General features: G+C 30.9%; 1 protein-coding gene across 1 annotated transcript in view; it reads right to left on the reverse strand.

The window, feature by feature from the left end:
- Positions 1–26,895, reverse strand: part of ZDHHC21 (zDHHC palmitoyltransferase 21) — a 62,044-nt gene that overhangs the window by 13,771 nt on the left and 21,378 nt on the right. The window contains exons 7-9 of the mRNA XM_074282923.1: positions 26,393–26,504; positions 22,392–22,530; positions 8,403–8,519 (exon numbers count right to left, since the gene is read on the reverse strand). Coding sequence (XP_074139024.1) covers positions 8,403–8,519; positions 22,392–22,530; positions 26,393–26,504 — 368 coding nt within the window. The remainder of the gene's footprint in view (positions 1–8,402; positions 8,520–22,391; positions 22,531–26,392; positions 26,505–26,895) is intronic.

Raw genomic sequence — 26,895 nt, forward strand, 5'->3', positions numbered from 1 at the left:
TCTTATCTCCTCCAAGCAGGTCCAAACTCTTGCCAAGGGCTGCTGATTTCATCTTTACATTTGTCAACTAGTCCCCTTCTACCTTCTTATATCTTACTCCCCACCATATATTCTTTGACCCAGAATATTGGCCTCCTTCCTGGCTGTTACACAAACAAAACACTCCATCTCTTGGTTTAGGTATTTTCTCTGGCTACTCCATATGCCTGAAATGTTCTACCTCCTAAATTTGCCTACTGACTTCCCAGGCTTCCTGTAGGTCTCAACTAAAATCCTATCTTTCACAAGAAGCCTTTCCTAATTGCTCCTAATTCTAGTTCCTACCCTCTTTTGTTTGCTGTTTATCCTATATGTATATATTTGTTTGCTTATGTCTCCCCCAAGAATATTTTGATAGCAGGAGCTGTCTTCTGCCTCTTTCGGTACCCCAGTACTTACTAGCACAATGCCTATCACAGAGCTAGCACTTAATGTTTACTGACTGAGAATGAGGAAGTATGATTTTTGAAAGAAAATAAGAAAATATAAACCTTTAAAGTTGGAGCTCACAGTATAAAGAGAGGACAAAAACTGTCCCCTAATATCATATTTGGAGTATCATATACTGTTTTTTTTTTCATCTATGAGCTATTTATCATATTTTAATAATAACTTGCTAAAATTCATTTGGAAGAACAAAAGGTCAAGAATTTCAAGGGAATTAATGGAAAAAAAAATACAAACAAAAATAGCCTACCTGTAGCAGACCTAAAACTATATGCTAAAGCAGTGGTCATCGAAATGATTTGGTACTGGCTAAGAAATAAGAGTAGTGGATCAGTGGAATCGGTTAGGTTCGTAAGACACAATAGTCAATGACTATAATAATCTTGGACTTAATAAGCCCAGACTCCAGCTTCTGGGATAAAAATTCACTATCTGATAAAAATTGCTCGGAAAATTGGAAAATAGTATGGCAGAAACTAGGCAGTGACCCACACCTAACATCCTATAGTAAGATAAGGTCAAAATGGGTTCATGATTTTGACATAAAGAGTAATAACTATAAACAAATTAGAAAAACAAAAGATAGTATTCCTTTCAGATATGTGGAAAAGGAAGAAATTTATATCCAAAGAACTACAGTACACTATAAATGGATAATTTTGATTATTTTAAATTAAAAAGGTTTTATACAAATAAAACTTATGCTGACAAGATTAGTAGAGAAAGCAAAAAGTTGAGGGGAAAATTTTTATATCCAAGGTTTCTGATAAAGCCCTCATTTCTAAAATATATAGAGAATTGACTCAAGTTTATAAGAATATAAACCATTCTCCATGTGATAAATGGTGAAAGGATATAAACAGTTTTCAGATGAAGAAATTAAATCCATTTCTAGTTATATGAAAAAAATGCTCTAGATCACCATTGATTAGAGAAATACAAATTAAGACAACTCTGAGGTACCACTTTACATCTCTCATTTTGGCTAACTTGACAAGAGAAGATAATGATCAATACTGGAGGGAAAACTGGGACACTAATATATTGGTGGTGGTGGTACGAACTAATCCAACCATTCTGGAGGGCAATTTGGAACTATGCTCAAATGGGGCTATAAAATTGTGCAGACTTTGATCCAGAGTGTCTCTCTAGAGTCTGTACCTCAGAGAGATCATTAAAAAAGAGTAAAGAACCCACATGTGTAAAAATGTTTGTAGCAGCCATTTTTATAATGGCAAGAAACTGAAACTGAGTGGATGCTCATCAGCTGGGGAATGGCTGAATAAATTATATGTGTGCTATGAAATAGTCTTGTTCTTTAAAAAAATGATCACCAGGTTGATTTCAGAAAGGCCTGGAAAGATTTACATGAACTGTTGTTAAATGAATTGAATAGAACCAAGACAACATTGTACATAGCAACAAGATTATGTGATGATCAAATGTGATGAACTTGGTTCTTTTCAACAATGCACTGATTCAGGCCAATTCCAATAACCTTGTGATGGAGAGAGCCATCTGCATTCAGAGAGAGGGTTGGGGGACTGAATATGGATCACAACGTAGCATTTTCACCTTTTTTGTTGTCATTTTTTGCTTGCTTTTTTTTCATTTCTCCCTCTTCTGATCAGATTTTTCTTGTACAGCATGATAAATGTGGAAATATGTTTAGAAGAACTGCACATGTTTAACCTATATTGGATTACTTGCTATCTAAAGAAGTGAGAAAGCAACAAGAGAGAAAAAAAAATTGGAACACAAGGTTTTTGCAAGGGTCAATGTTGAAAACTATCTTTGCATGTATTTTGAAAAATAAAAACCTCCTATTAAAATAGTAATTCAAATTTTAAAAATTATCTCTTATATTTTCCATGTTCTGGACAGGTTGGTCCTCTTATTGGTCACCATATACAACATTCACCTGCCTGTTTCCATGTCTTTGAATATGTAGGTTGTCCCTTATTCCTGAAATACTTCCCTTACTCTCTTTTACTTCTTAAAAACCCTAACTCCTCTATTGCTAAGTTAAGGTGTCATTTCTTATAGTAGGACTTTTCTAATTATACTCCACCTCTTCATTATCATTTTAAATTTCTTTGGGGATAAATATTGTTTCATTTTCTCTTTGTTTTCTCAGTGTCTTAAACTAACATCTGGAATTTTGTAGGTACCTAATAAATTTAATACATATCACTTACTAAGTGCCAGACACTATGCAAAGTCCAGGAAAACATGAAAAAGACAAAAATATAGTAATGCCCATTAAAAGGTTTCTTTTTAAAAAATGTTTTTTTTCCTCCAGAAATTAAGCATGAAAACATCAAATATATAACATTGGCTTATTTCTTTTGTCCATGATGAATTTCTTTCTTGTGTACTTTTTTTCTGATTCTGATCTTAAAAAATGGGATCTGAAGAGGATGATGTTAAAATAATGATAAATAAAGTTTAGGATGTAGATTTAACATTATGTTATTTTCAGAATTTTTTTCAAAGGAAAAAAAAACTACAACACATCTCAACCTTTGATTAAAAATGTTCTTGTGGTAAACAGGAAGTTGTTTTGGTTTGGTTTTTTTTTTTTTACAGCAAAAAGGCTTAGTATGCTTTCATGGCACAGAACTGATAATGCCTCCTCAAAATCATATAACTAATAATGAAATATCTGCCTGTCTCAAAGCAGGTACTTAGTAAATAAATACTTGTTTATTAATTGATGAGGACCATTACAACACAGAATAAGAGCTGGAAGGACTTCCATATTGTATAGTCCAATCTATTCATCTTACAGATGAAGAAATTGAAGCATTAAAAACTTTGTTGTTTGTTCGGCAAAGATTAGTACTAAGTGGGACATTTGGGATTTAATGAGTTTTGAGACTCCAAATCTAGCACAGTATCCTCTGCATCATGCAGTGGAAATATGTGAACCTTTTTGATAAAAGGTCTGTAATGACAGACAAGAATAAAGTCATTTCACTCTTAAATAAATATTTCACATTCAACACTTTTTTTAAAAAACAGCATTTGAAAAAACTTAAAAAGGAAAACTTTCTTTTTTTTTTTTTTTTTTTGCTTTCTTACAGAAAAGCTTTTATCCAATTCATTAAGGTTTTTTTTTTTAAACCTATTACAAGAAATCTTTAAAACTAAAATGAAATAAATGAATTTGATTATTCTAGGTATTTGTTAATCAGGTAGCTACACATAGTGCAATGGATAGAGTGCTAGATGTAGAATAAAGAAGATCTGGGTTCAAATTCAATACTATGTGACTTTAATCTCTCTGAGCCTCAATTTGCTGATCAGCAAAATGGAGATATGAACACTTGCTTCATGAGGTTGTTGTGAGATTCAAATAAGGTATCATATGTATAGTGTTATGCATATCTTAAAGTGCAATATGTTAGTTATCATATAATCAGAAACATTTTTTAGCACATAAAGCAAATAAAAGCATTTTAAATATGGCTGTTTATAGAAATGTTTAATATGTAATAATTATTAATAGATTATATTATATATGACATATATATATAGTATATAAATAAATAAATAAACAAATATTTTAAAACAGATTTTAAAAATTTCAACCTTTACTGACTTTTATAGCATAAAGTGTGGTGAAGTTTTTATGCTATAATTTATCTACAAATACACATATTATTTTAAAAAACCTTCAAAATACAAATATTTACCATTATATTTTTCACAGGGCAATTTAATGGAAAAAATTTTAATTATTTTGCATATTACTTTATATAGCATTTTAAATTTAAATAGACTTAAGAACAAAACAGAAAATTCTGATCTTTGATATACACAAAAAAATAAAAAGCCCTACTTCATCTTTTTTTGGAAGTAATTAAAATTTCTTTATATAGAAAGAAAACATAGTTGATGAAAATACTCCACAATCTATTAGTCCCATATTTTTACAATTTTAGATGAAAGAACTGTATAGAACTGCTTCACAATAGCACAGGTAAACTATATTTAACATAATTAAATATATTTTCATATTTGCATGGCTAATATGGGATTCAACATCCCCAACACAATTTATAAAGATTATTTTGAATGAATGTTGCTAGTTTACCACCTTAATTCTATGGCATAGTTGGGCAAATTTAATTATGGAAGATTTATAATGTGCATATGTGGTATAGATGTATGAAAATCCATATAGCCCACTTATGAAAAGTCAAAGCCAATGTTGAATCATTTGTGAAAAGATAGTATCTTTAATGTTTTCTTAAGAAAATATTTACTGAGTTCTTTAGATATCAACTACTATTTCTCTTAACAGAAATAGATGATTCTCTTCTGAAGTGAGTTAAGAAGAAATAAAACCATCTTTAATAATCCCAAAGAGAGCCTTTCCAAATGAGATGAAATTAAAATGCTAAAAATTTATCTATCTCTAAAAATTTAGGTTTTAACAAAATAGCCACTAAACACTTTATTGTTTTTTAATCACTTCAAAAAGTATTAAAAAACAAAAAAGACAGAATTAATAGCACACTACATCTACTTCACTTTGCCCTGAAAACTAAGAAAACAAAGTTAGATAGCTATCAAAAGCTAGATAGGTTATCATCAGGCTGCTCTGCCACTGACTACCAAACCCCCCAAGCTGTTAAGACTGTTCCTTGCCTACCTCAGCAAATGAGAAAATAGCTATTAAATCCATCCTACATTTTCAAGATTGACATTCAATAGTATTGACACATGATGACAGTATAGTATATAGAATGGCATTTAATTTTTTTAAAAAGCTTGATGGCATTAATCATTTTGTGAACATCATTGTTGGGTTCCAATTACAAAGATAAACAGCCATCAAACATTATCAGAAGTAGTAAATAATAGTTAAACAGAATCAGCAAATTGTCACAGCTTTAGTTCTATGATACCAAGTATAGAAAAAATTCAAAAGTAAATAGAATAACAAAGTGGAAATAATTACCAGTACACAAGATTAATAATACATTTGTAGGACATAATAATGTGATTTTCAAACTACTTTGAAAATGTGTAAAAAAATTATTACTAAGCTTTAATAAGAATGTATGGAACCTGAATCTTGTTTAATATTTAAACATTAAAATAATCAGAGGTAATCCTTTAAAACTGGGGTTCAGATTAGTCTATGCAGATAAAATGAAACATCTGGCAGCATTATGTGGAGACAGACCTTTTTTAACTTTGGAAAGGAGATTAGTAAATCTGTTATTTTAAAGTTTGAGTAATTTTTAATTATTTTGTCTGGGTCACAGATAATCTGTTTTTGCTGGGTCATATAATGACATCAAAGGATCACTGCCAAAATGATTACCCTGTTATCTTCCATTAACTATAGAGAGAGAGTATTCTCTGGCTTTTATACCAAGGGAATAATCTCTGATTTGCATCAAATGGTTATTTATAATGAAAATTTACAGAAAGTAAGAAACTGACTTTGAAGAATGACTATTATATATTTTCATTGCTTCACACATCTATTTATTTATTTAGTAAGAGACCAAATAGGTCAAAACAATCTGGAAAGATGGTAATTGAAGTAACATAATTCATATTTTAATGTTAAATAAACCAAAACTTAAGATTAAATGACTTGCACATAGTTACACACCTAGTATCCAAGGTGGAACTTGAAACCACATCTCTTAATTCTGAAGGGAACACTATTTTTATTATTGTTCAACACTTAAGCATATGAGATAATCTAATACTTAGCTACTTAAAAATGCAAGAGTACCTGAAGAATTTTTGGTTTTTGTCCAGGAATTCTTGGTGTGGGAATTCCATTCATGAAGATTTAGGAGAAATATCCTAGGAAATTGTCTGAGACAAAGAATGCCTTGCCTGAGGTCACACAATATCTGTCAGAGTGGATGTCCTTGGCTCATAGATTTGAACTCTATCCACTATTCCTTATGAACTCTACTATTTAAAAAAGTAAATATAATATAAGTCATAAGAGGAATTTGAATTTTAAATTCTCATGATGTGAACAATAGTTACTAATCTTTTAAGACTAGTCTGTCCAAGTAAAACATCTAGAGGTTGAGATACAAAATAATTACTATTATAGCTCATTCAAACTTATTTCCAACATATATTTCAATTTCCCTTCAAACTTTTTTCATCTCCTTATTCCAGAACTTAGTATTTTTATTCAAGTCAGTCTGCTAAATCAAATCTCAGGGTACTAGTTCATTCAATTTCTTCTATCTAAAAACATCTCATATTTTCCTCTCTACTAATTTTACATCTAATATTCATATAGTGCTACTCAGAGGTTTCTAATGTAAAACCTAGAAATTTCTCAGTTCTGCTCCAGTTATTTTTACTTTTCAGACACCAGGAATTGTATGAGGACTTTCTGAAGAATATGGTGACTGTGCTGCTTCTTTAAGTTGGAGAGGAGAAGAAAAGAAAGGAGTGTATCAAAAGAACATGGGATGGCCATTGAAAAAGTATGAAGAGCGCAGTGGATAGAGCACCAGCCCTGAATTCGGGAGGACCCGAGTTCAAATCTGGTCTCAGACACTTAACACTTCCTAGCTGTGTGACCCTGGGCAAGTCACTTAATCCCAGCCTCAAAAAAAAAAAAAAAAAAAAAAAAAAAAAAAGAAAAGAAAAGAAAAAGTACGAAGACAAGGCTAGCACGTGCGAGAAACAAAGAGAAGACCATTTTGGCTGAATCACTGAATAAAATAAGTGATGTCTAAAGAGACTAGAGAGATAAAACTGGGGTCAGGTTGTGAAGGGAATTAAAAATTAAATAAAGGAGTTTATATTTTATTTTAAAAATAATAAGAAGTTCCTTAAGGCAAAAGTCACATAGTCAGATCAATGCTTAAGGAAAAAATTTTGATAGAGATCTATAAGATGGACTTGAATGGCAAGAGACCTAAGAGACAGGTAGTCCATTTAGGAAGATGTTTCAATAATCTAAGTGAGGTGATAAGAAAGTAAGAACTAAGGTGGTAGCTGGGTTAGTGGAAAGAACAAGTTAGAAGCAAGAAATAATTAGAAATGGTAATATATAGCAATTCTCATATATGCCATATGTGACTTAGTGGGTATATGGAGTGCATGAGAAGAAGAGTAAAGCCAAGGTCACCAACCTGGGAGAATAAAGGATAATGATACCTTTGAAAGAAATAGAGAAGTCTAGAGAAGTTTTAGAGGGAAAATAGCTTAAGTTTGAGATGCCTCTGAGACATAGAATTTGTAATATCCAAGAGGCAACTGTGATCAAAGTAAGAGGTTTTATATCTGTCTCAGCTTCTCATTTTCTAATTTGTGGTACAAGTGTTATATGACATTGTGTATTTGCTCATGTGTCTTATATTCTCTACTCTAAGCTCTATCAGGGCCAAAACAGCATCTTAATCATCTCTGATCACTTCTAATATCTAGCACATTGTTTTCATATAGAAGGACTTTAAAATTACTGCTGAATAAATGAAGGGGAAAAGCATTTTCGAAAACATGCTATACAGAAAAAAAAAATCAAAATTAAACAAAAACTTGTCATACAGGGAAAAAAATCACCAAGGAAATTACACACTTAAAAATTATCAGAATAATTAACAACTCTGAATTCAACCATCAACAACTATTTATACTTTAAATTGTTCAATTTTAAGTGAAATAAATTATCAATGATAATCAAAAGTTATTGGACAACTGAATCAATAATCTTTTATTATTTACTAAGATGTTTTACCACCAATTTATTTTTTCAAGTAACTCTATCCTAGAAATATAATCTATGAAATATATATTTAATAAGGAAAACAGTTAATTTTTAAGATGTAAGTTACATAAAGCTTTTCATTCATCAACATTCACAGTTATTTTCCTTGGAAAAAACTTGTCAAAAAAAACTTTGTCATACTTACAGTGATGATGCCAATTAGTTGTGTATAAAAGAGTCCAGTTATTCCAACTAACATAGTTATTCCCATGAAAGCAGCTAGTCTCATTATTGCCAATTCATGTCTAACTAAAAAAAGATCCTGAAAAGAACAGAAAAAGGGAAAAAAAACTTTAAAAAGTAATATAAAGAATCACTGAAAGTAGCTGAATCATAAGTTTTTGCTGACAATTTTAAAGCAATATTTTATCTTATGCATTAAGCTCTACTGTGTTAACATATAAAAAAGTGAGATTAATTTGAAAAAGTTTTCAAATTATACAGCAGACAAAAATTGTGCAAAAATGAAGAGCTACTTAGTAAATATAAACTGGCTCTATAATTAAATGAACATGGCTATGGAATTCTGTCTTGGTCACTGACCTTCACAAGACTTTGGACTAATCAATCTTCCCTAAGCTTCAGTTTCCTTCTTTATAAAAGAAAGGGTTTAAACTAGATTATATATCAGTTTCCCTCTAGTTCTAAATGTATGATTCTATGATCCATTCTCCTTTATGCTGGATAGAAATTTGTGCTGAAGCTATTAGCAACAAAGGTTACTAAAAGTGTATTCTTTAATTCTTAATACCTGAAAAGGTATTAAGAGCAACGTAGTTATGGCAAAGAGAACTTTTTTACGAATTGCTATAGCCAAAAAAAAATCACTTGGAGGCAAATGTTCTGTTAAGTCTCTCCACACTTCCAGACAGATTGTATGCTCTAATGTCATAGACTTTAAAATTGTAGACTAGTATCTAATTCATGAAGAGGCACAGCTGTCAGTGAAAGACTGTTTAGTCCACGTAAGGGAATGCATAAAATATTCTATTATAAAGACCATAATAGTCTGTGTTTGCAAACATAATAATTCATATTATTTAAGTTCAAATAACTTGAAACCCAGTGATGTTGCGACTCACTCCAAATCAAGAAAGAAATATAAACACATGGTCACAGAATCATAATTACAGAATCTCAGTTAAAAGAAGGCCAAGCTATATTTGAATAAGAATCCTCTGGAGTAGATACATTAATATCTTTATTTAAAGATCTCTAATGAACAGAACCCATAATTTTCTGAATTGTTTCATGCTATTTTCCAATAATTCTCATTGTTAAGAAGTTTTTCCTAATATCAAGCCTAAATTTACCTCTTTGCCACTTCTATCTCATGTGCCTAGACTGCTTCTGGTGCAAAGATGATTAAGTCTTATTCCTCTTCCACATGAAAATTATTTAAATATTTTAAAACAGCAACCCTTCCACTCTACCTCTCTATCCTGTATCTTATTTCTCCAGACTAACTATCATCACTTTCTTCAACTGATTCTCATAAGGAGTTTACCAATTCCTTCTCAAAATGTTGCCCTTAAGGCTAAATAGAATGCCTACATAGGGCAGAGAACAGTAGGAGTATTACTATACACCAATATCAGCTTAATGAAACTTTGTATCAGCTTTTGTGGTTGCCATATCACTTGTTAACTCATATTGAATTTGCAGTTCCTCTTCAAATGAACTGATGTCTAGCCATGTATTTCCTCTATCCTATAACTGAAGTTTTTAATTTTTTTAACCCAAGACTAATTTATAGCTATTCCTATTAACTTTTACCTCATTAGATTTGTTTACTCCTGTCAAGATCCTTTTAGGTTCTAATTCTGTTGTAGAGGTAGTTGCAGAGGCCATGAAACAAACTATGACTTGGGGGAACTGGTCATCAGGATAGTATCAATAATCCAAAAGGGAGTGTAATAATCAGACCTGACCAAAAGATATGAACAATTTTCAGATGTTGAAATTTAAGCCATCTGTAGGCAGGTAAAAAACTGCTCTAAATCACACTGGACAAATGCAAAGGAAAACAACTCTAAAGTCCCACCTCATACCTCTCTGACTGGCTACAATGACAGGAAAAGACAAAGATAAATGTCATTTTGTTACCTATTATTTCCTCTAAAAATAAAAACATGCCATCCAAGACATAAAAATGTTAAATGGAAAGCAAAGTACAAATCCATGGGATAAGTACATTGGAGACTTCTTGTTCCAAGCTGACATCACATCATTAATGGCTTTTTTGGAGTCCAGCTATTTAATTAATCCTAAATCTAACTAAAATATCATCTAGCCTATATTTCTTTCTAGAGTATTCTACTCACTTACCAATCTAATAACCTTATCAAAAAGAAAAAAAAAAGAAATCTGGTCTGGCATTTTTAATGAAGCTCTATTGACTCTTTGTGATATCTCTTCCTTCTTTAGAAGTTCACCTAACCATTCCTTTAAGGGCTTCCTGGTGGTACAATGACTGGAATACTGGGCCTATAGTCAGGAAAATCTGAGTTGAAATCTGATCTCAGACACTAGCTGGTTATGTCATCCTGAGCAAGTCCCTTAAAGTGTTTGCCTCAGTTTCCTCATTTGCAAAATGGGGATAATAAAAGCACCTTCAAGAGTTGTTGTTAGGACTAAATAACATATAACTGTAAAGCACTTTGCTTTGTAAAGTCCAGCCCACAGTAAGTATACAGGTTAGCTATTCTTAATAATACATTCTAGAAATTTATTAATCAATAAAACAGGATACAGGTCCACTTATTCTGGTTCTAGAATAAGAGAAAAGGAAGTAGGTTGAAGAAACATGATTTAAGGATAGTAAAAAAGAAGTATTTCATTCACCATTATTACAAGATGCCAGATAGATGATAATCAAAGACACCAGAAGTCTTACTTCTATCACACGTTCTACCACAAAAGATGCACATTAATGGAGGGAGGTCATTTACATATTTTCATTAGACACCACTGTACCTCTGACTTGAAGTTACCTAGTAGACATACCACAAACTATATGTAATATTACCTATGCCTATATAGACTAAGAGTGTATTAAGAGCTACAAGTTAGACAGAAAGATAAGTAACCTGATCCACTCAATAATCACTTACTAACATTAAATAAATCACTTACTAACACTTACAATTTTTAGCACATACATAGGACAAAATAATGTTTGCTATAATAGCTAAGATTATATTGTAGTTTTCTAAATCTTTACAGAAAATATCTTGCTGCAAATCTTTAGATATCTACATTGTAAATATTGTAAACACATGCCAACTGACACTCCTTTATATTCTGAAACATGGATTAAAAAGTATATCACAAAAAAAAGTATATCACATCAGCCTTGTCTATTTTTTCTTGAAATAAAGATGCTAACTTATTGATACAACACTATAGTTTTACAACTATTTGTTAAGATAATTAAGATCACCAAAAGTGATTAAAAAAAAAAAAAAGAAAATGAGCACATTAGAGTAAAGCTCAAATTTTACTACCAATAATGCTACCAATGATTTCTATTCAGCTTGAATCCTATCCTTAAAGTTGCTAGACTTTAGAATATTGACTTCAATTAATGTTTATTTTCTACAGTGGCAAACAGCATTAAAGATGTGACCCTCACTCCCAGCTGATCACTCAAGATGAGCTTCATAGGATACTAGAAAAAATGCATTTATATAAACATAGGAATCATCAAAGAAAAATATGCAAAATGGTAGATTAGGAGTCAGAATTCCTGGGTTTAAATCCTGACTTTGACTTACTCACTATGTAACAGAAAATGCCATTTAATCTCTATGGATCATAGTTTCCATGAATATAAACTGAGAAGGTGGAGAAACAGACTGTATAATAATTGAACATTAGTACTTTTAGGTTTTTAATTCATTTTATATGTATATATGTATCATGTTTTATCCTCACAGTCCTGTGAGAGTGGTCATACAAGTCCACACAGATAGCAGTCTGAGAGGTGGGGATATGGACAGGATCCTGAACTCCCAGTTCAATGCCCTTTCTACAACATAAAACTGATTCTCCTGAACATCTCTGGTCTTCTAGCTCTTTGTTTCTCTCTTGCCAAATCTGACTTGACAAATGTAATGACCTCTTCCTCAATCCTCATCACTTTGAACTCTGTAATCTCTGATGGCATTAGATGCCCCCCCTTGTCTGTGATATTCTTTTCTCTCTAGGCTCTCTTCTCATTAGTCTCCTATCTTGTCTGACTGTTTTTACTTTGTCTTTTTCTTACAGGCCTTGCCCTCTAAGGGTGATATCCCCTGAGGCTCAGGCCTAGGCCCTTTTCTCTTCTCCCTCTAGAATATTCTGTTTGATGGGTGATCTCTTCACTTCTCATCCTTATACAATCTATTTATTCAGACTTAACTTCTCTGATAGCAAGTCTCTGACAATCTTACAACTCTATATTTGAACATCTCAAAACAGATATTCTTTAGACATCTTAAAATTACTTATGGATAGTAAATGTCTAAAACTGAACTCCCTGCCACCACCAAACCTTTCCTCCCTTCACTAACCTTCCCAAGGTGTTTCCTTGACGCCTCCCTTTTTAACCATTTCCCTTACTCCTACTCATTAATCTGTGGCCAAGTTCTGCCAATTATACCTTTATAAAATCTCTTGTATGTATGTGTATATATATACATATATATGTATATATATGTATATATGTATGTGTATATATATACACATACATACAAGAGATTTATATATTTGGCTTTTAGAGAGCTTAACAGCCCAGTCCCTTTGTACCTTTCCATTCTTTTTACATTTTATCTAAATACTCTAGAATCTAGCTACACCTTCCATCTATTCTATATATAAATTTTATATATGTAATAAATAAATGCACCCCATCCATTAGAATGTGAACTCCTTTAAGGTAAGGACACTGTGCCTTTCTTTATATTCCTAGTACTTAGAAAGTGACTGCTACACAGTAAGTTCTTAATAAATGCTTGCTGACTGACTAGTTTTAGAAACTCTAATACAACATAAAAGGCTATTAACTAAACCACTGGGACTCAATGGGTATCTAAGAGCTAGGATCATTACTTCAATGATCCTGTGTCAATGTCACTAAGAGCAATCAACTCAGAGAATAACACTTAAATTATGGCTATGGTAAATCTAGTAGCTAACATAACTAATAGCAATAGTATGGCAAATTTTTAAGCCAATTCATAAATGTTCATTGCTCTACACCGTCTACATTTTCCATAATAGAAAGCTAAAAGCTGTAGACATAGGTTCATATATCACAGGATCATTGAGTTAAGAACAGGAAGGTACATTTAGAAGTCTTCTATTAATAATCCTTTCACTTTAGAAATATTAGACTACTAGGTCTCCAAGATTTTTTAAAATTAATTTTTGTATATGTGTAAATTATTTCAACCTCTACTTTCTATGATTATAGGAATAACTTTTACAAGTTAATTTCTCCTTATGAACACTTTTCACTTTACTATTATTTGATGAAACCTTAGGATCAAAATAGTTCAGCAACAGCTAATGGAAGTTACAATGATTATTAATCAGATATCTCCATGAATGTAGTTGTGGAAAAAGTTTTTAATTTTATGGCTAAATATATAGTAAAGAAAACTTTGAATTTTAGAAATTCCATGATGAAAGGAATTTATTTCAGTTAATTTTTTTTTTAAAAAAGAAACATTTCACATTATACTTTCTTTCCTCATAAGATTAGGGAGTAGGACATATTAAAAACCATAACTGTCTACAGTAGAAATAGTTAACCCATTTCATTTCTTCCAACAAATGACAACTACATCTTATAGGTAATAGCATAAAATTTAACTAAGAACATAAAAATTATGATTTTATGTAATTCAGTTTCATGCATCCCAATTCTGGCATTTCCTTCATAAATGCACATATAAAAAAGTATTAATAATTTTTACTTCCTGCTTTTAGTTCTTTTTGCCAATTCTAAAGATTAATATAGTGTAGCTAAATTAAAGGCTTAAATTTCAATTCTGAATGAAAAACAAATATTTATTCTGTGCAACTTTTTAAAAATACATTTATATAAGTTTGTTTATATAATTTAGTTAAAACAAATGTTAATATTTAAATTCTGAGCTAAAAGAATATTCATGCAGGATGATTAAAGATACAATTTTTAAAGTAAAATGAAATCAAACATATCCATCTTCCTAATAAAAGAGGGCTCAAAAACTCTGTGTTAATTACATTAAAAAGAAACTGAGTCATGTAAGAACAAAAGAACATTTTAGTCAGATGTTTATTTTTTTAAATAAATAAAAACCAGCATTAAAGATAATCAGCCTATCCTTTCTGTCTACTACAGGCAAAGAAGAGGAAATTCATGCTAATACTAACAACTACAGTGATAAAGATAAGTCACTTCTAGGTCAATAATCACCCAGCTTTTTTCTTGACTCTATCTATACAGATGGCTACTTAAATACAAAAATGGACTTTTGATGAACGTGCACCCCCTAGAGGACTAAATCTCTCATAGCTGCTGCTAGATCCTCATTCCACATTGATTTCAACCAACAATTACTTTGTCAGGCAAGGTCCAAAAACCTAAGTACAATTTTTCTAATGTGAGTTATAAGAAGTACCAATTTTAACTTTATGACAATATGTTATTTTATTACAATGAGTAAATGACTTTATTTTTACTACATTTACTCACTTTCTACTCTTCCCAAAAATATCTCTCCTATTAAAAAAAAAAAGAAAAGAAAATTTTCTTTTCATGGTTTCAGCTCAGTCAGGCTGAGAAGAGAAACAATACTGAACTTCTGAGAGTTTGGAAAGTCTTGACAATTTACAATCTTGATAATATGTGCAATTAACATCAGTAATGTCTACAATTACTAGACTCTTTTCTCTAGAAGATAGTAAAGAGGTCAGATGTTATGTACAGCACAATAACATTGTAGATGCCAACATCATGAGAGCTAAAATAACGAGTAGTGTGGAATAGGTGAAAGCATCAAGAAACTGCACTGCCTCCTTTCCTAACATATCTCTGATAAAAAATCAGTAATAAGCTGTCTAAGCTCCCAGCAACTATGAGAGGACAATAGCCAGTGATTAGTCCATCATAATAGACAGGGAATTGAGAGAAGACCCAGGAATAAAATAATTGATGGTTCTCTCACTAGTCCAGCATGGAGATACAACGTTAAAGCCAAATCAGTGGCTGGAAGATAAGCTGATACATGGACCTCTTGGGGCAGAATGATCTAGCAGAGAGAAGAAAATGGGTCAGACCTACTTGAGTGCTGAGAAGCAGAGCTCATTGCCCTTTCTACATACTATCCCACAAGACCCAGGCACTCCACTGCCACAGCCCTACCATATGTAATGGAAACTCAAGATCAATCAGCCACTCCTGATTAATGTAAATAATTACTGTATGCCTATGCCATAAAAGTATTACACTAAGCATTGAGTAGGCAAAGACATACAATATAGGGTTTTAACTACATACTTAAGACTTGTAATTCAATCCTTTTAAACTAAAATAGGAAATGAAATGAAAAAGAAATGTTGAGGTCTCAGATGTTAGTTTTTCAGTATACACAAATATAAAAAACAAATTTTTAACAAAAGATTAAAAATAATATTTTATCCTTATCTCCTGTTCCCTACACCATATACCTAAAGAATACAAATAAATCTGATGGCATGCAGTCATAATTTCACAACTATTCTAACATGCCAACATGATGTTAAAATTCCAGATGGTCAAGCATTTATTTTAGTAATTTCACCCATTTTTCCATATCACAATAAATACAAGCTCTTATTCATGCTAAGTAAACAAAATCAACTGATTAAAGAAAAACTGGCCCAAACAAAAAGAAATAAATATAAAAGGTAAGCATGTTTGGGTCTCTGGAATGTACTTTAAGAATAATTTGTATGAAATTCAGAGTAGAATGAATTTTGTAGATTTGCCTAAATTCCATGCTAATTATAACCAAATCTTCTTGCTGCTTCTCTTCTTTGTAAGCCAGTTATATTTGACACCAAGTCCCTAGCAACGCTATTAGAATCAGCCAATGAGGACAATAATGTCAATATCTTCCTAGCAGAAGAGTTGGCTGAGATCCCAAACCATGTTTATTTTCCTTTTCCTGAATATCAGCATCATGTCCTTTATTCTAAAATCCTAACTTGAGCATCAGAAATGTAGCTAGCCTGTAAGTTGCCCTATATATAAAAATAAGTCAATCAGAAATGACCAATTTAAAATTAAATATCCTAAAAATGATTGTGAAAAGGAGTTTTTACCATTGTGCCTATTCTACCATTCGTATTAATAATACTTCTTTACTTTTTGTATACTTCTTTCTTTTACGAAGCATTTTTGCCTCTAGTTTTCACATTTAATCCTCAAAACAAATATGTATATTAGACAAGGCATGTTTATCTACATATTTACCAAAAAGTCAATAAGACTATAATAAAAATTTTTCTCATTTGGTCCTGTTAAGAAAAAATAAATATTCTTCAATACAGAGTTTTCAGAAGTACTCATTTAGGAACCTCTATTCAATACATGAACTTAAAAGCATAATTATCAACCACATTAGTTGATCTATATTTAAACACAAATAACATCACTTTAAAAAAAGAATAGTTGCTTTTTAAATTTAATGTGAATAAGTCAGTCAAGTGAATGTTTCAAATGATTTCTAAACTGTTTCAATCTACTGTCTTGCTCATTCCCATCCCAACCCCATATAATTTGTTTTATCTTTAAAGAAAATATATTTAAGGAGATTACTGGAAGTTTTCTATAAGGTATGGGTCCAACTATTTAAATGTGTCTAAAAATTTAGTAAACCATTAAAATCACAAACCATATTTCCAAAGAATTACCTGACACTCTAAAATATCATATATATTTTTCACAAAGTCTGTCAATAATTTTCTAATATATACTAAGACCAAAAAATAATAATAAACCAAACAACAAAAAACGGCCTATAACAAAAAACAAAATTTCTCTATAATAATAGTTATCCAAGGTCCCTTCTACCTCTAAATCTATGATCCTACGATCAATCAGCCTCAGTCATTTAAATATAAGATATTAAGATTTGGAAAAATGGTTAAATGTGATTTTCTTTGTCAAATAAGAATCTAATTCTTTTCAGCAGCCACCAATTCTATTTGTTAAGTAGACAACAGAACAATACAAATAGGGTTTTTTTAAGTAACTAGTTTTTATGTGGTTGGTCTTTAATCACAATATGGCCTTAAAAGAAAATTAGAATGAACAGTTTTATGGCAAAAATCACAGATCCTTTTACTGTTTATATAATATATAAAAAGAAAAATAATTTACCACATTATGTTAATTAGAATCTAGATACTTATATAATGACTTGGAAGAATCATACATATTTAGAAATATCCTATATCCAAGAAATCACTTTGTCAAACAGAAACTGTCCCATTTTCTTACTGATTCTCAACGTCCATTTAATTATTAATTCTTAACATCTATTTGAGGAAAAGGAGATTAATATAAGTGTACTCATATTGAATATGAAACACAGAGATGTGTTGACTTGCCTAAGATCATTCAACAAGTCATTGAGAAATTCAGTTTTCCTGATTTGAAGACTACATGGTCTGTGAATGAACTGAAATTATAATTAACCTTTTTAAGGTCATCAATTTCCCACTGATTTCTAAATAACAAGAGGATAAATTTGTAAAAAATAAATTTAAAACATAAAAATGAAAAGTTTAATGCTATGTTCTATAAACTATACTAAATAATAATAATAATATATCCTAAGACTATTCTGAGATATATATGTATTTATATATATATGTATACATATATATATAAATACATATATATAATATATATTTAAGTCTCGCAAACTATAAAATTTTCCATGCACGATTCAGTTTATATGTATTTGCCTTGCACATATGCTCAAATTGAGATGAAGGAAAAGCTAGTTTTTAGAATGAAGTTACTCAAAAAAAAAAAAAAAAGAAGAAGAAGAAGCAGAAGCATCCAAATAACTAGAACCAGACAATGAAAAGAAAACATTTGTGATAAGATTATTTCTGGAAGTTTTATTCAATGGGTAACATAAATGCCACGGTTTTATAATAGGGTCTCTGCCAGTCAAATAAAGACACCCTTCTAAATAGATTTCTTAGATAAACTAAATGTAAAGAAGAATTTACTTTCAATTGAGCAAAGTTCTAGGATAGTTTAACTGGTATTCACAATTAGAAATAAATTGAATTAGATCATTTTTTTTTATTCTTCTCCTGCCAATCTCCTTAAAGACACTGTCTTGAACGCAGGTAGGGAGTTCAGTGGAGAAAGTGGTTGACCTGAAGTCAAGTCTTCAGATGCTCACTAAATATCATATAGGCTAGGCAGTTAACCTCTCTTTGCCTCAGTCTCTTCAATTGTAAAACAGGGATAATACTAGTACCTATTTCAGGATAAAATAATATTTGTAAAAAACACTTAGCACTGTGCCTGGCACATAATAGGGATTGATAAATGACTACTGATTGATCTACATGCATAAAGGAAAAGAGAGCATAGCTTAAAAAAAGTTAAGGATGGAATCTGGTGGAATGCCCATATTTAAAAGGTGTGATATTGAAAAATAAAAAAGATGTAATCATAGGGTTGGAAGGAAAATCAGGATAATATAGTGACACCATCTAATAAGGAAATATGCAAGTGACTACTAAACCTATATCTCTAATCTTGACCTATTTCCAACAATAAAATGTTTATGTAATTTTCTCTACTGGGATTCCTGAAGTCAATTATATTAAGTTAAATATGACCAAACTAAACTCAAATCACCTTACAAATATTTATTAAGAACTGTGGATACAAATGCAATGAATGAAATAATCCTTACTCATAAGGAACTCACATTCTAATTTTTTCCTCCAAAATATTTTCCTCTCCAAAACTCCCCAAGCTGAACCTAGGTGTCAGCTTTGCCTCTTCCCTCTAGCTTATCCTCCATATTAATCACTTAACAAGTGGTATTAAGTCTAACTTTGCAATAGTATTCTCTCTTCTCCTCCTCTTTTCCATTGCTGTCATCCTCATCCAGGTCTCAGGAGCATAAGTAATTGTCTTCCCATGCCTCCTTTTGCATCTTCCTTATAGCTTTCAAAAAGGCCCAGAATAATCTTAAAGTGAGAACACCTCCTTCTCATTCCAAAACTTCTCTACTATTTACCCAATTAAAAAAAAAAAAAGAAAACATCCACTTGACTAGGTTTTCAATAATCTTGTTCTGATCTTCTTTTCCAGCCTTTTTATTTGCCTCTACATACTTTATATTCTGTCTAAACTACATTAGCTATCATTTTACCTATGTCATCTTGTTAAATTCTCCTTTAGGGGCAGCTAGATGGCACAGTGGGTAGAGTACTGGCCCTAGAATTAGAAGGACCAGAGTTCAAATCTGGACTTACATATTTAGCAATTACTAGTTGTGTGTGACTCTGAAAAAGTCACTTAACCTCAACTGCCTCACCAAAAAACAAAACAAAACAAAAAAAGCTCCATTTTACTCTATACCTATTCCTGAAATAATTAAATAATCCTCCCTATCCTTCAAGGCCCAGCTCAGGTCCATCTTTTTTATGAAGCCTTTCCTAATATTCTCTATTCTCTTTTACCTAGAAATAATTTCTCCAATTCTCTTAAACCATTCTGTTTATAGATTTCTCCAAATACTTACCACCAAGCAAGACATAATTTTAAGTATCTACTATTGTCTGGCATTCTGCTAAGTGTAATAGGGATACAAAGACAAAAAAAAATTTACCAGTTATTGTTCTTGAATCGTTTCCTTTGCATGAGGGGAGTTATCATGCAGATAAATAAATATATACAAAGGTCTTAAGACCAATAAGATGACAGACTAGACATTTTCCCCAGACCCCATCAATTTAAAAATATCCCCAAAGCACTAAATCTACCCCCCCCCCATTATGCAGTAAATTATAGCTGAATACATTACAGGACAAAAAAAGAATTACAACCAGATAATATCCTCATGACTCAATATTAGAGAGAATAATCCTTAAAGCATTCACTCATAACCCCTAATCTGCACTTCTGGCAGGGACCACAAACTGACCCATGAACTGGTATGTGGGGTCTATACTGGGGACCTCTCTTTGCAAAGACTTTGATGGAATACCTCACCCCTAACCATCCAATCTTACCTACTAGTTAGCAACAATCAGGAGACACAAATTAACCAGTCACTAAATTAGGAAGGATGACAAGAAAATGTGCTGCCTTCTGCTAATTCCCTAAGCTAGGGATCCCAAGACTAAAAGGGCTATGTCTAGAATAGTTTCTTCTTTCAAAAAGTATAAGACACTAAGATTAGCCCCAAAAAGAAAATCAGATTGGGTCTCAGGACCCAAAGTAGTCAATATCGCAGAGAAATAGCATTCTACTCTAAATCTAAAGAAAAGAAGAAGGAAAAAAAATGAACCAATCATATCATAGACTACTCAGAGAAAAAAATTTAAATAGAAAAAGGTTGAGGCATTTTATACCTCAGCCTTAGGCATGTGTATCCACCAGCAAAGAAGGCCGAATCAAAGTAAGTAAATAAGTGAGAAAATGGGTAAAACATGGGAAAATGCTCAAACAACATAAATATCAAGAAGAAAATAGAAAGAACTGAGTACTAAATCTGCGATGATATTACTAAACTCTCAACAAATAATACTAGGCAAAAGAAAACCAATGAGTGATAAAACACAGAATCTTTTGAAAGTCCAAGAGATCAAAGAATAAGAAAATTCAAAAAGTGGTTCAAAACAGAAACAAAATAAATGAGAAATAAATATTGAATATATGTCAAATTTTATAGTTCTTAATGCAAAAAATAAAGCTGAATTAGAAAATCAGAAAAAATTGAAACTTTAAAAAAACTGAAACCAAAAATTGGAGACTCTCTAAGGAAGCTGGAGAAGTAAATAGAGCTGGAATACTTAAATACTTTATGAACGAATAAGAAATAAAGTAAGTTATTGGGGCAGCTACGTGGTGCAGTGGATAAAGTACCAGCCCTGAAGTCAAGAGGACTTGAGTTCAAATCTGACCTCAGACACTTAACACTTCCTAGCTATATGACCCTGGGCAAGTCACTTAACCACAATTGCTTCAACAAAAAGCATAAATAAAAATAAAAATAAAGTAAATCATCCCAATGTTTGAAGGTTACCTTAGAAAGGAAAAACAAAAAAAATATAGAGAGTAAACAAAAAAGACTAAGAGTTTTTTAAATAAGCACACAAGATAAAAATAAAAGCAGAATTTTAAAGAAATAGATGTGAAGGTGAATGAACAGAAATAAAACACCATGAACTAAACCTCTCAATTCTCCTACAGATGAATCAATATATTTTGAGACAATAAAAAAGTAGAGTAGTAGGTGCATAGATATGGAGCTAGAGTATATGTCAGAGAAGAAAGTCCATGGATATATAGCATAAGACTGAGTCCTCTACCTTTTCTGCAAGAAGAAAGCCTGCTAGAGGTAAAGGCAACATAAGGGAGAGAATAAAATGGGGGTAGGGATGGGAATAAAAAAATATTTAAAGAGTTGTCTAGAGCATGGAAAGGTTAATTGCCTTGTTAAAGATTATGAAATCAATATATTCCAGAAGTAGAAATTGAACTCAGGTATCCTGAGATATTCCAGTTCTCAATCCACTAAGCCATGTCATCATTACATTACATAAAAAATGTCGAGTTACAAAAGGCAAGTAAGCAAGTATCCAACTCTATTTTTCCTTTCTGTGAAAGGCAGCTATGTTTTCTATCAAATCCATTGCTTCTGTGCTATGTGCAATAACTAATAAATAACACTGTATAGAGTGCAGATAATCTCAACACTATTTTAATATACATTACTTAAGAGTAAGGCAATATCCTTTGCCATGCCAACCCAAATTCCATTTAAAGATTTTTAAAAATCCTCTAGATTTAAAAAAAAAACACATTCTAATAGCTGTAGGATATAGCTGCCCTATGGATATCTTAGGAATTTCTTACCAAGTTACGCTTTTTTAACGGTAGAAAGTAGTAATAGTGGCAGAAAGAAAACATCAATGCGTAGCAAGTAAGAAGCTCGGTGTAGAAACATAGTTGCAGAAAAAGCCAATGATTATCTTCACCAACACAATTATTAATCCTGCAGAGGGAAAAAACAAAAACAAATGAAAAACTAAATTTTAAAAGTGGAAGTAGGTCAATTTTGAAATGATCAGAAACATAGCCCAAGAAGAAGTTATAATTTTACCTTTATTCTAATTAAACATGATTGCTAGAACCACTCAACAGAAACAGGAAGTAGAAAATATAAGAAACTACAATACAAAATGACAATAAAGTTGGGGAGCATTTTGTACTTTAGGTATTTCATACTCAAATAATAATAGAGTATTTTCACATACATTATTTCACAAGGATACAATGAGGTCAACAAGGCAGGCCTCATTTCCATTTTGCAGAGAAACTGAATTAGTCATACAGTAAGATAATTTAATTTTAGCAAGATTATAATCTAATTCTTTTGACTAGAATCATTGGTTTCTCCAATATAATGAATATTAAAAAAGGGCAAATCTAATGGAAAAAAGTAACTTTTCCAGAACTGTTGTTTGACAGTTTTATTTCTTGGGAATCAAAGCACATTGCCAAACCTGGACATAATTTTTCTTATTTTGGTAAATAAATTTTTTTCGTTCTTTATTTTTTTTTAAAATAGGATTAACTTAACAACAAATTGTTCTACCCATAGTTTACTTTGTGGAAACTGGGATGAAAAGATCATGAGGGATGGTAGAGATTTCAGCATATAGCATTAATTTTGTGATTAATTCCCTTTGAAATTTTATTTTTAAATGCATTTGTTTACTGAATAATATATCTAAAAAGTTAAATTGAAAAACTGCTTATTTCATGTGAAAATATAAATCTGAAAAGCTTTCCAAAAATTTGACATCAAACACATTAACCATTATGAAGCTCAAGTCCAATTATACATTTTAATTACTATAAAGGTCAAGATTAATTAGATATAATATACACTATAACTTCCCCTGAAATTATAAGCAGAATAATTCATCAGCCTAACAGAAGTGATTCACTCTGACTCATTTTCCTAATAAAAATAACATACCCTAAGTCGTAAAAAATAGGAAAAATTATAACATATCTTCATTAGATCTTTTTCCTCCTAGTTAGAAATATTTCTAAAATCCTGCTACTATTAAAAAGCTAACCCCAAACATTTCCAAAATGCAGTTTTAAAAAACGATAAGAGTTTCATGTTTAGAACAAAATTACTTTTAATCTTAAACATTTCCAATTTTTAAAACATCTAGCTAATTTTTTCACTATCCAGTAGCACTTTAAGTGTAAAAATCACTCAATTTCTTTTAATACTCCAACAAAGACCCTGAGGCCAATAGGATAAATAATTCTAAATTATTTCCCCGTATTAAAGCAGAATTACTTTGTTAGCCTCTGGGAGGGAAATAATATAACAGAAGTTAATATTGAAGAATCTCATTCCTGATGAATTATCATATTAGACTGTTCCTTTAGAGAAGGAAATAATTTTCCACAACTTCATTTTCTAATCTAAATATAGAATAAGCTAATAGAAACAGCCCACAATAACAATAAAATTTAAAAATAAAATATTAAAAAAAATAAAATTTAAATTTTATTTATTAAATTTTATTGCATTAAATTTGCATTTAAAATAAATAAATTAAATAATGTAAAGTGCTAAGTTGCATAAGAGTGTATATATGTATAATCTTCATCCCTAACAAAAGATTTTAAAATCCTGGTGCTTTAAATATTTCTAGTTTCATCCCTACTTCCTCTTCTAAACAGTTTAGATGGCAATGTCTGTAGCATTTATTTTTAGGATTGTGCAGATGAAGGAATCTACTTAGAAAGTTATAAATCCTCTCCTTACTCATCTCTACCTCCTGACTTTCCTGTCTTTCTTTAAGCTACAACTAAAATCCCACCTTTTACAAGAAGTTTTCCCAATTAACCTTAATGCTACACTGCCTTCCCTCTGTTAATTATGTACAATTAATCATGTATGTTTATAAATACACATAAACATGCATGTGTGCTGTGTGCATATATAAGTGATAAATTATAGATCACATGTATTGAATGCATATATACATTTATACATATAAATATAAAAATAAATGAAGTATCTTCATTGTACATGGTTGTTTCCATGTAGTCTCTCCCATTAGACTATAGTCCTTGAGAAGAGAATATTTTTTGCCTTTCTTTATAATCACAACACATACTAGTACAGAGCCTAGCACATAATAAGCATGTAATATGCTTACTGTCTGATTATAAAGAAATGATTTTATTAATCATCTGACAGAATGAAAACCTAAAATACTTACACTGAATAAAGACAGTAAAATCAAAGAGCCACTTGAACTTTGGTCTTTTAATCTTAAGTTTGCTAAATGAAATAAAAGAGCCCTGGAATGATTTCTCAAAATAGTTTTCTCTTCTAACTCGCTTCTTCCAAATTTATGCCAGTTGATAAACTTATATAGCCTTACATATTGAATGCTTTAATAGCTCTCAACAAAAAAATGGCTAAATGAAGTATCCTTATTTTATTTACTGCCCTCCACACTCTCCCACATACCAAGAAACTGATTACAAATATAGAATAAGTTTTACACTTCTATAATTAATGAAATAAAGATATTATGTCACCCAAGATTAAGAGTTTTTTTTTTCAGTATCTGAAAAAATAACATTGTTTTCTAATGTCCAGAAAGTTTACAAATGGGTGGTTTTGTTGTACTTTTTATTCTCCACAAGGCTGAAATTTTGTTTTCTTTTTAAAGAAAGAATTTAAAGTTGGCACATTTTCTACATTTTCCTATTCAATAATCAGAAGCATTTCTTTGAACAGGAACTAAAACTCAAATGTGTGAAGCAATTAGAGTTAACTTTTATGCATATGATTTGAAACTGCACTTAAAATTAGATTTCTCAGAGGATAATGATATCTGTTTTATCTTAACCCAGTTTATTACATTGGGGGGAAAAGTACCATTGACATCTGTCACAGATCAGAAAAATTAGGCAAACTTTTGATTTTATACTATAATAATATATTTTCAACACCTTTTAAAATCATTTTTTCTAATTTCAGTAAATTTTCAACTTAAGTTTTAACTTTGTAGACATTGTCCAGTCAATTTTTAGGCAAGTTATCAAAATCAATTTATTTTATTTCTATTGTTAAGTAAAGGGGCAAGATCAGCTTTGGCTCAATCTCTGAATAATCATTGATAATACCACATACATTTTGCAGTTCTTGTATTTTTTTGTACACTTAATTGCATTCATATAAATTTGTGAGTGTATATGTATTCACACTAATATATACAAACTTACATATACATAGACATATTTATGCCAAAGTACAAATGCTTATGTAGAGTAATACAAAGAAAACAGAATTGCATACAATTCCTTGTTTTTCACAGATTTTTCAAAATTTTTATAACAGAAATCCCTCAAAATTTCAAGTTTTAAAAAAATGAAGCTCAAAGGCTTACCAAGTGTTTAGCTGCTACAAGAGAGCCCCCTATTGATCAAAAAGATCAACATAGTTGTGTACTCAATCCCTTCCCCAGCTACAATTCTCAGTAAATGATAGAATTTTAGATGTAGAAAAGAATTGTACATGATGTATGTAAGGTCATTTTCAAACTAAATTAAACAAGATATTTATTTTGATAAAAATTTAATATGAGAAAAATAAATCTCATGGGGCAGAAAAAGGCATTGTTTGGGGGTGGGGGAATCTAGAAAAGGAAGGAGAACTGTTCATTCCATTATCTATACTGCCTGTCTACTATCAACAGAGAACTCATCCTATTTTCCAGCCTAGAAATGATTAGGAAAATTTAACAAGTCAATGAGGAAACAAACATCTAACAAAATCTAGAGTGATTAAAAATGAATTAATCTTATCTTACCATGGACAATGATGATCCATTCTCCTAACACAGTGACCACATCGGCTGCAGTGATGGGAACGCTTTGGTCTCATCAAATTACATTTATTACATAATTCCCAAAATTCCCTTTCTACAAAAAAAAAAATTGAATTTAATGACAATACTTCAATTTCAATTATTATTAAGTTTTCATAAGAAAACATATTTTAAGAGGTCTATAAAAGTCTTATTTTCATCTATAAATATGTAGAATATCCTAAAAGATAGGCAGTGTGATTGCTAATCAATCCATATACCTCTTTGATGAAAGTAAAAGGAGAAGGAGATAGCAGAAAATAAGATAGATAGTGTCATTCAGAGTTAGTACAGAATAAATATTACTTCATCCCAATTGCTTGAGTGACAATCTGTAACAGAGGTAATATCCAATGATAAACTCTATGTAACTGATATAACAAGCTTTTTTACTGTTATAAGATTTTATTAAAATGAGTATATTCATAAAATTATATTTCTAATCT

Source organism: Sminthopsis crassicaudata, chromosome 1, assembly GCF_048593235.1.
Source record: "Sminthopsis crassicaudata isolate SCR6 chromosome 1, ASM4859323v1, whole genome shotgun sequence".
In the NCBI taxonomy this organism is placed as follows: domain Eukaryota; kingdom Metazoa; phylum Chordata; class Mammalia; order Dasyuromorphia; family Dasyuridae; genus Sminthopsis; species Sminthopsis crassicaudata.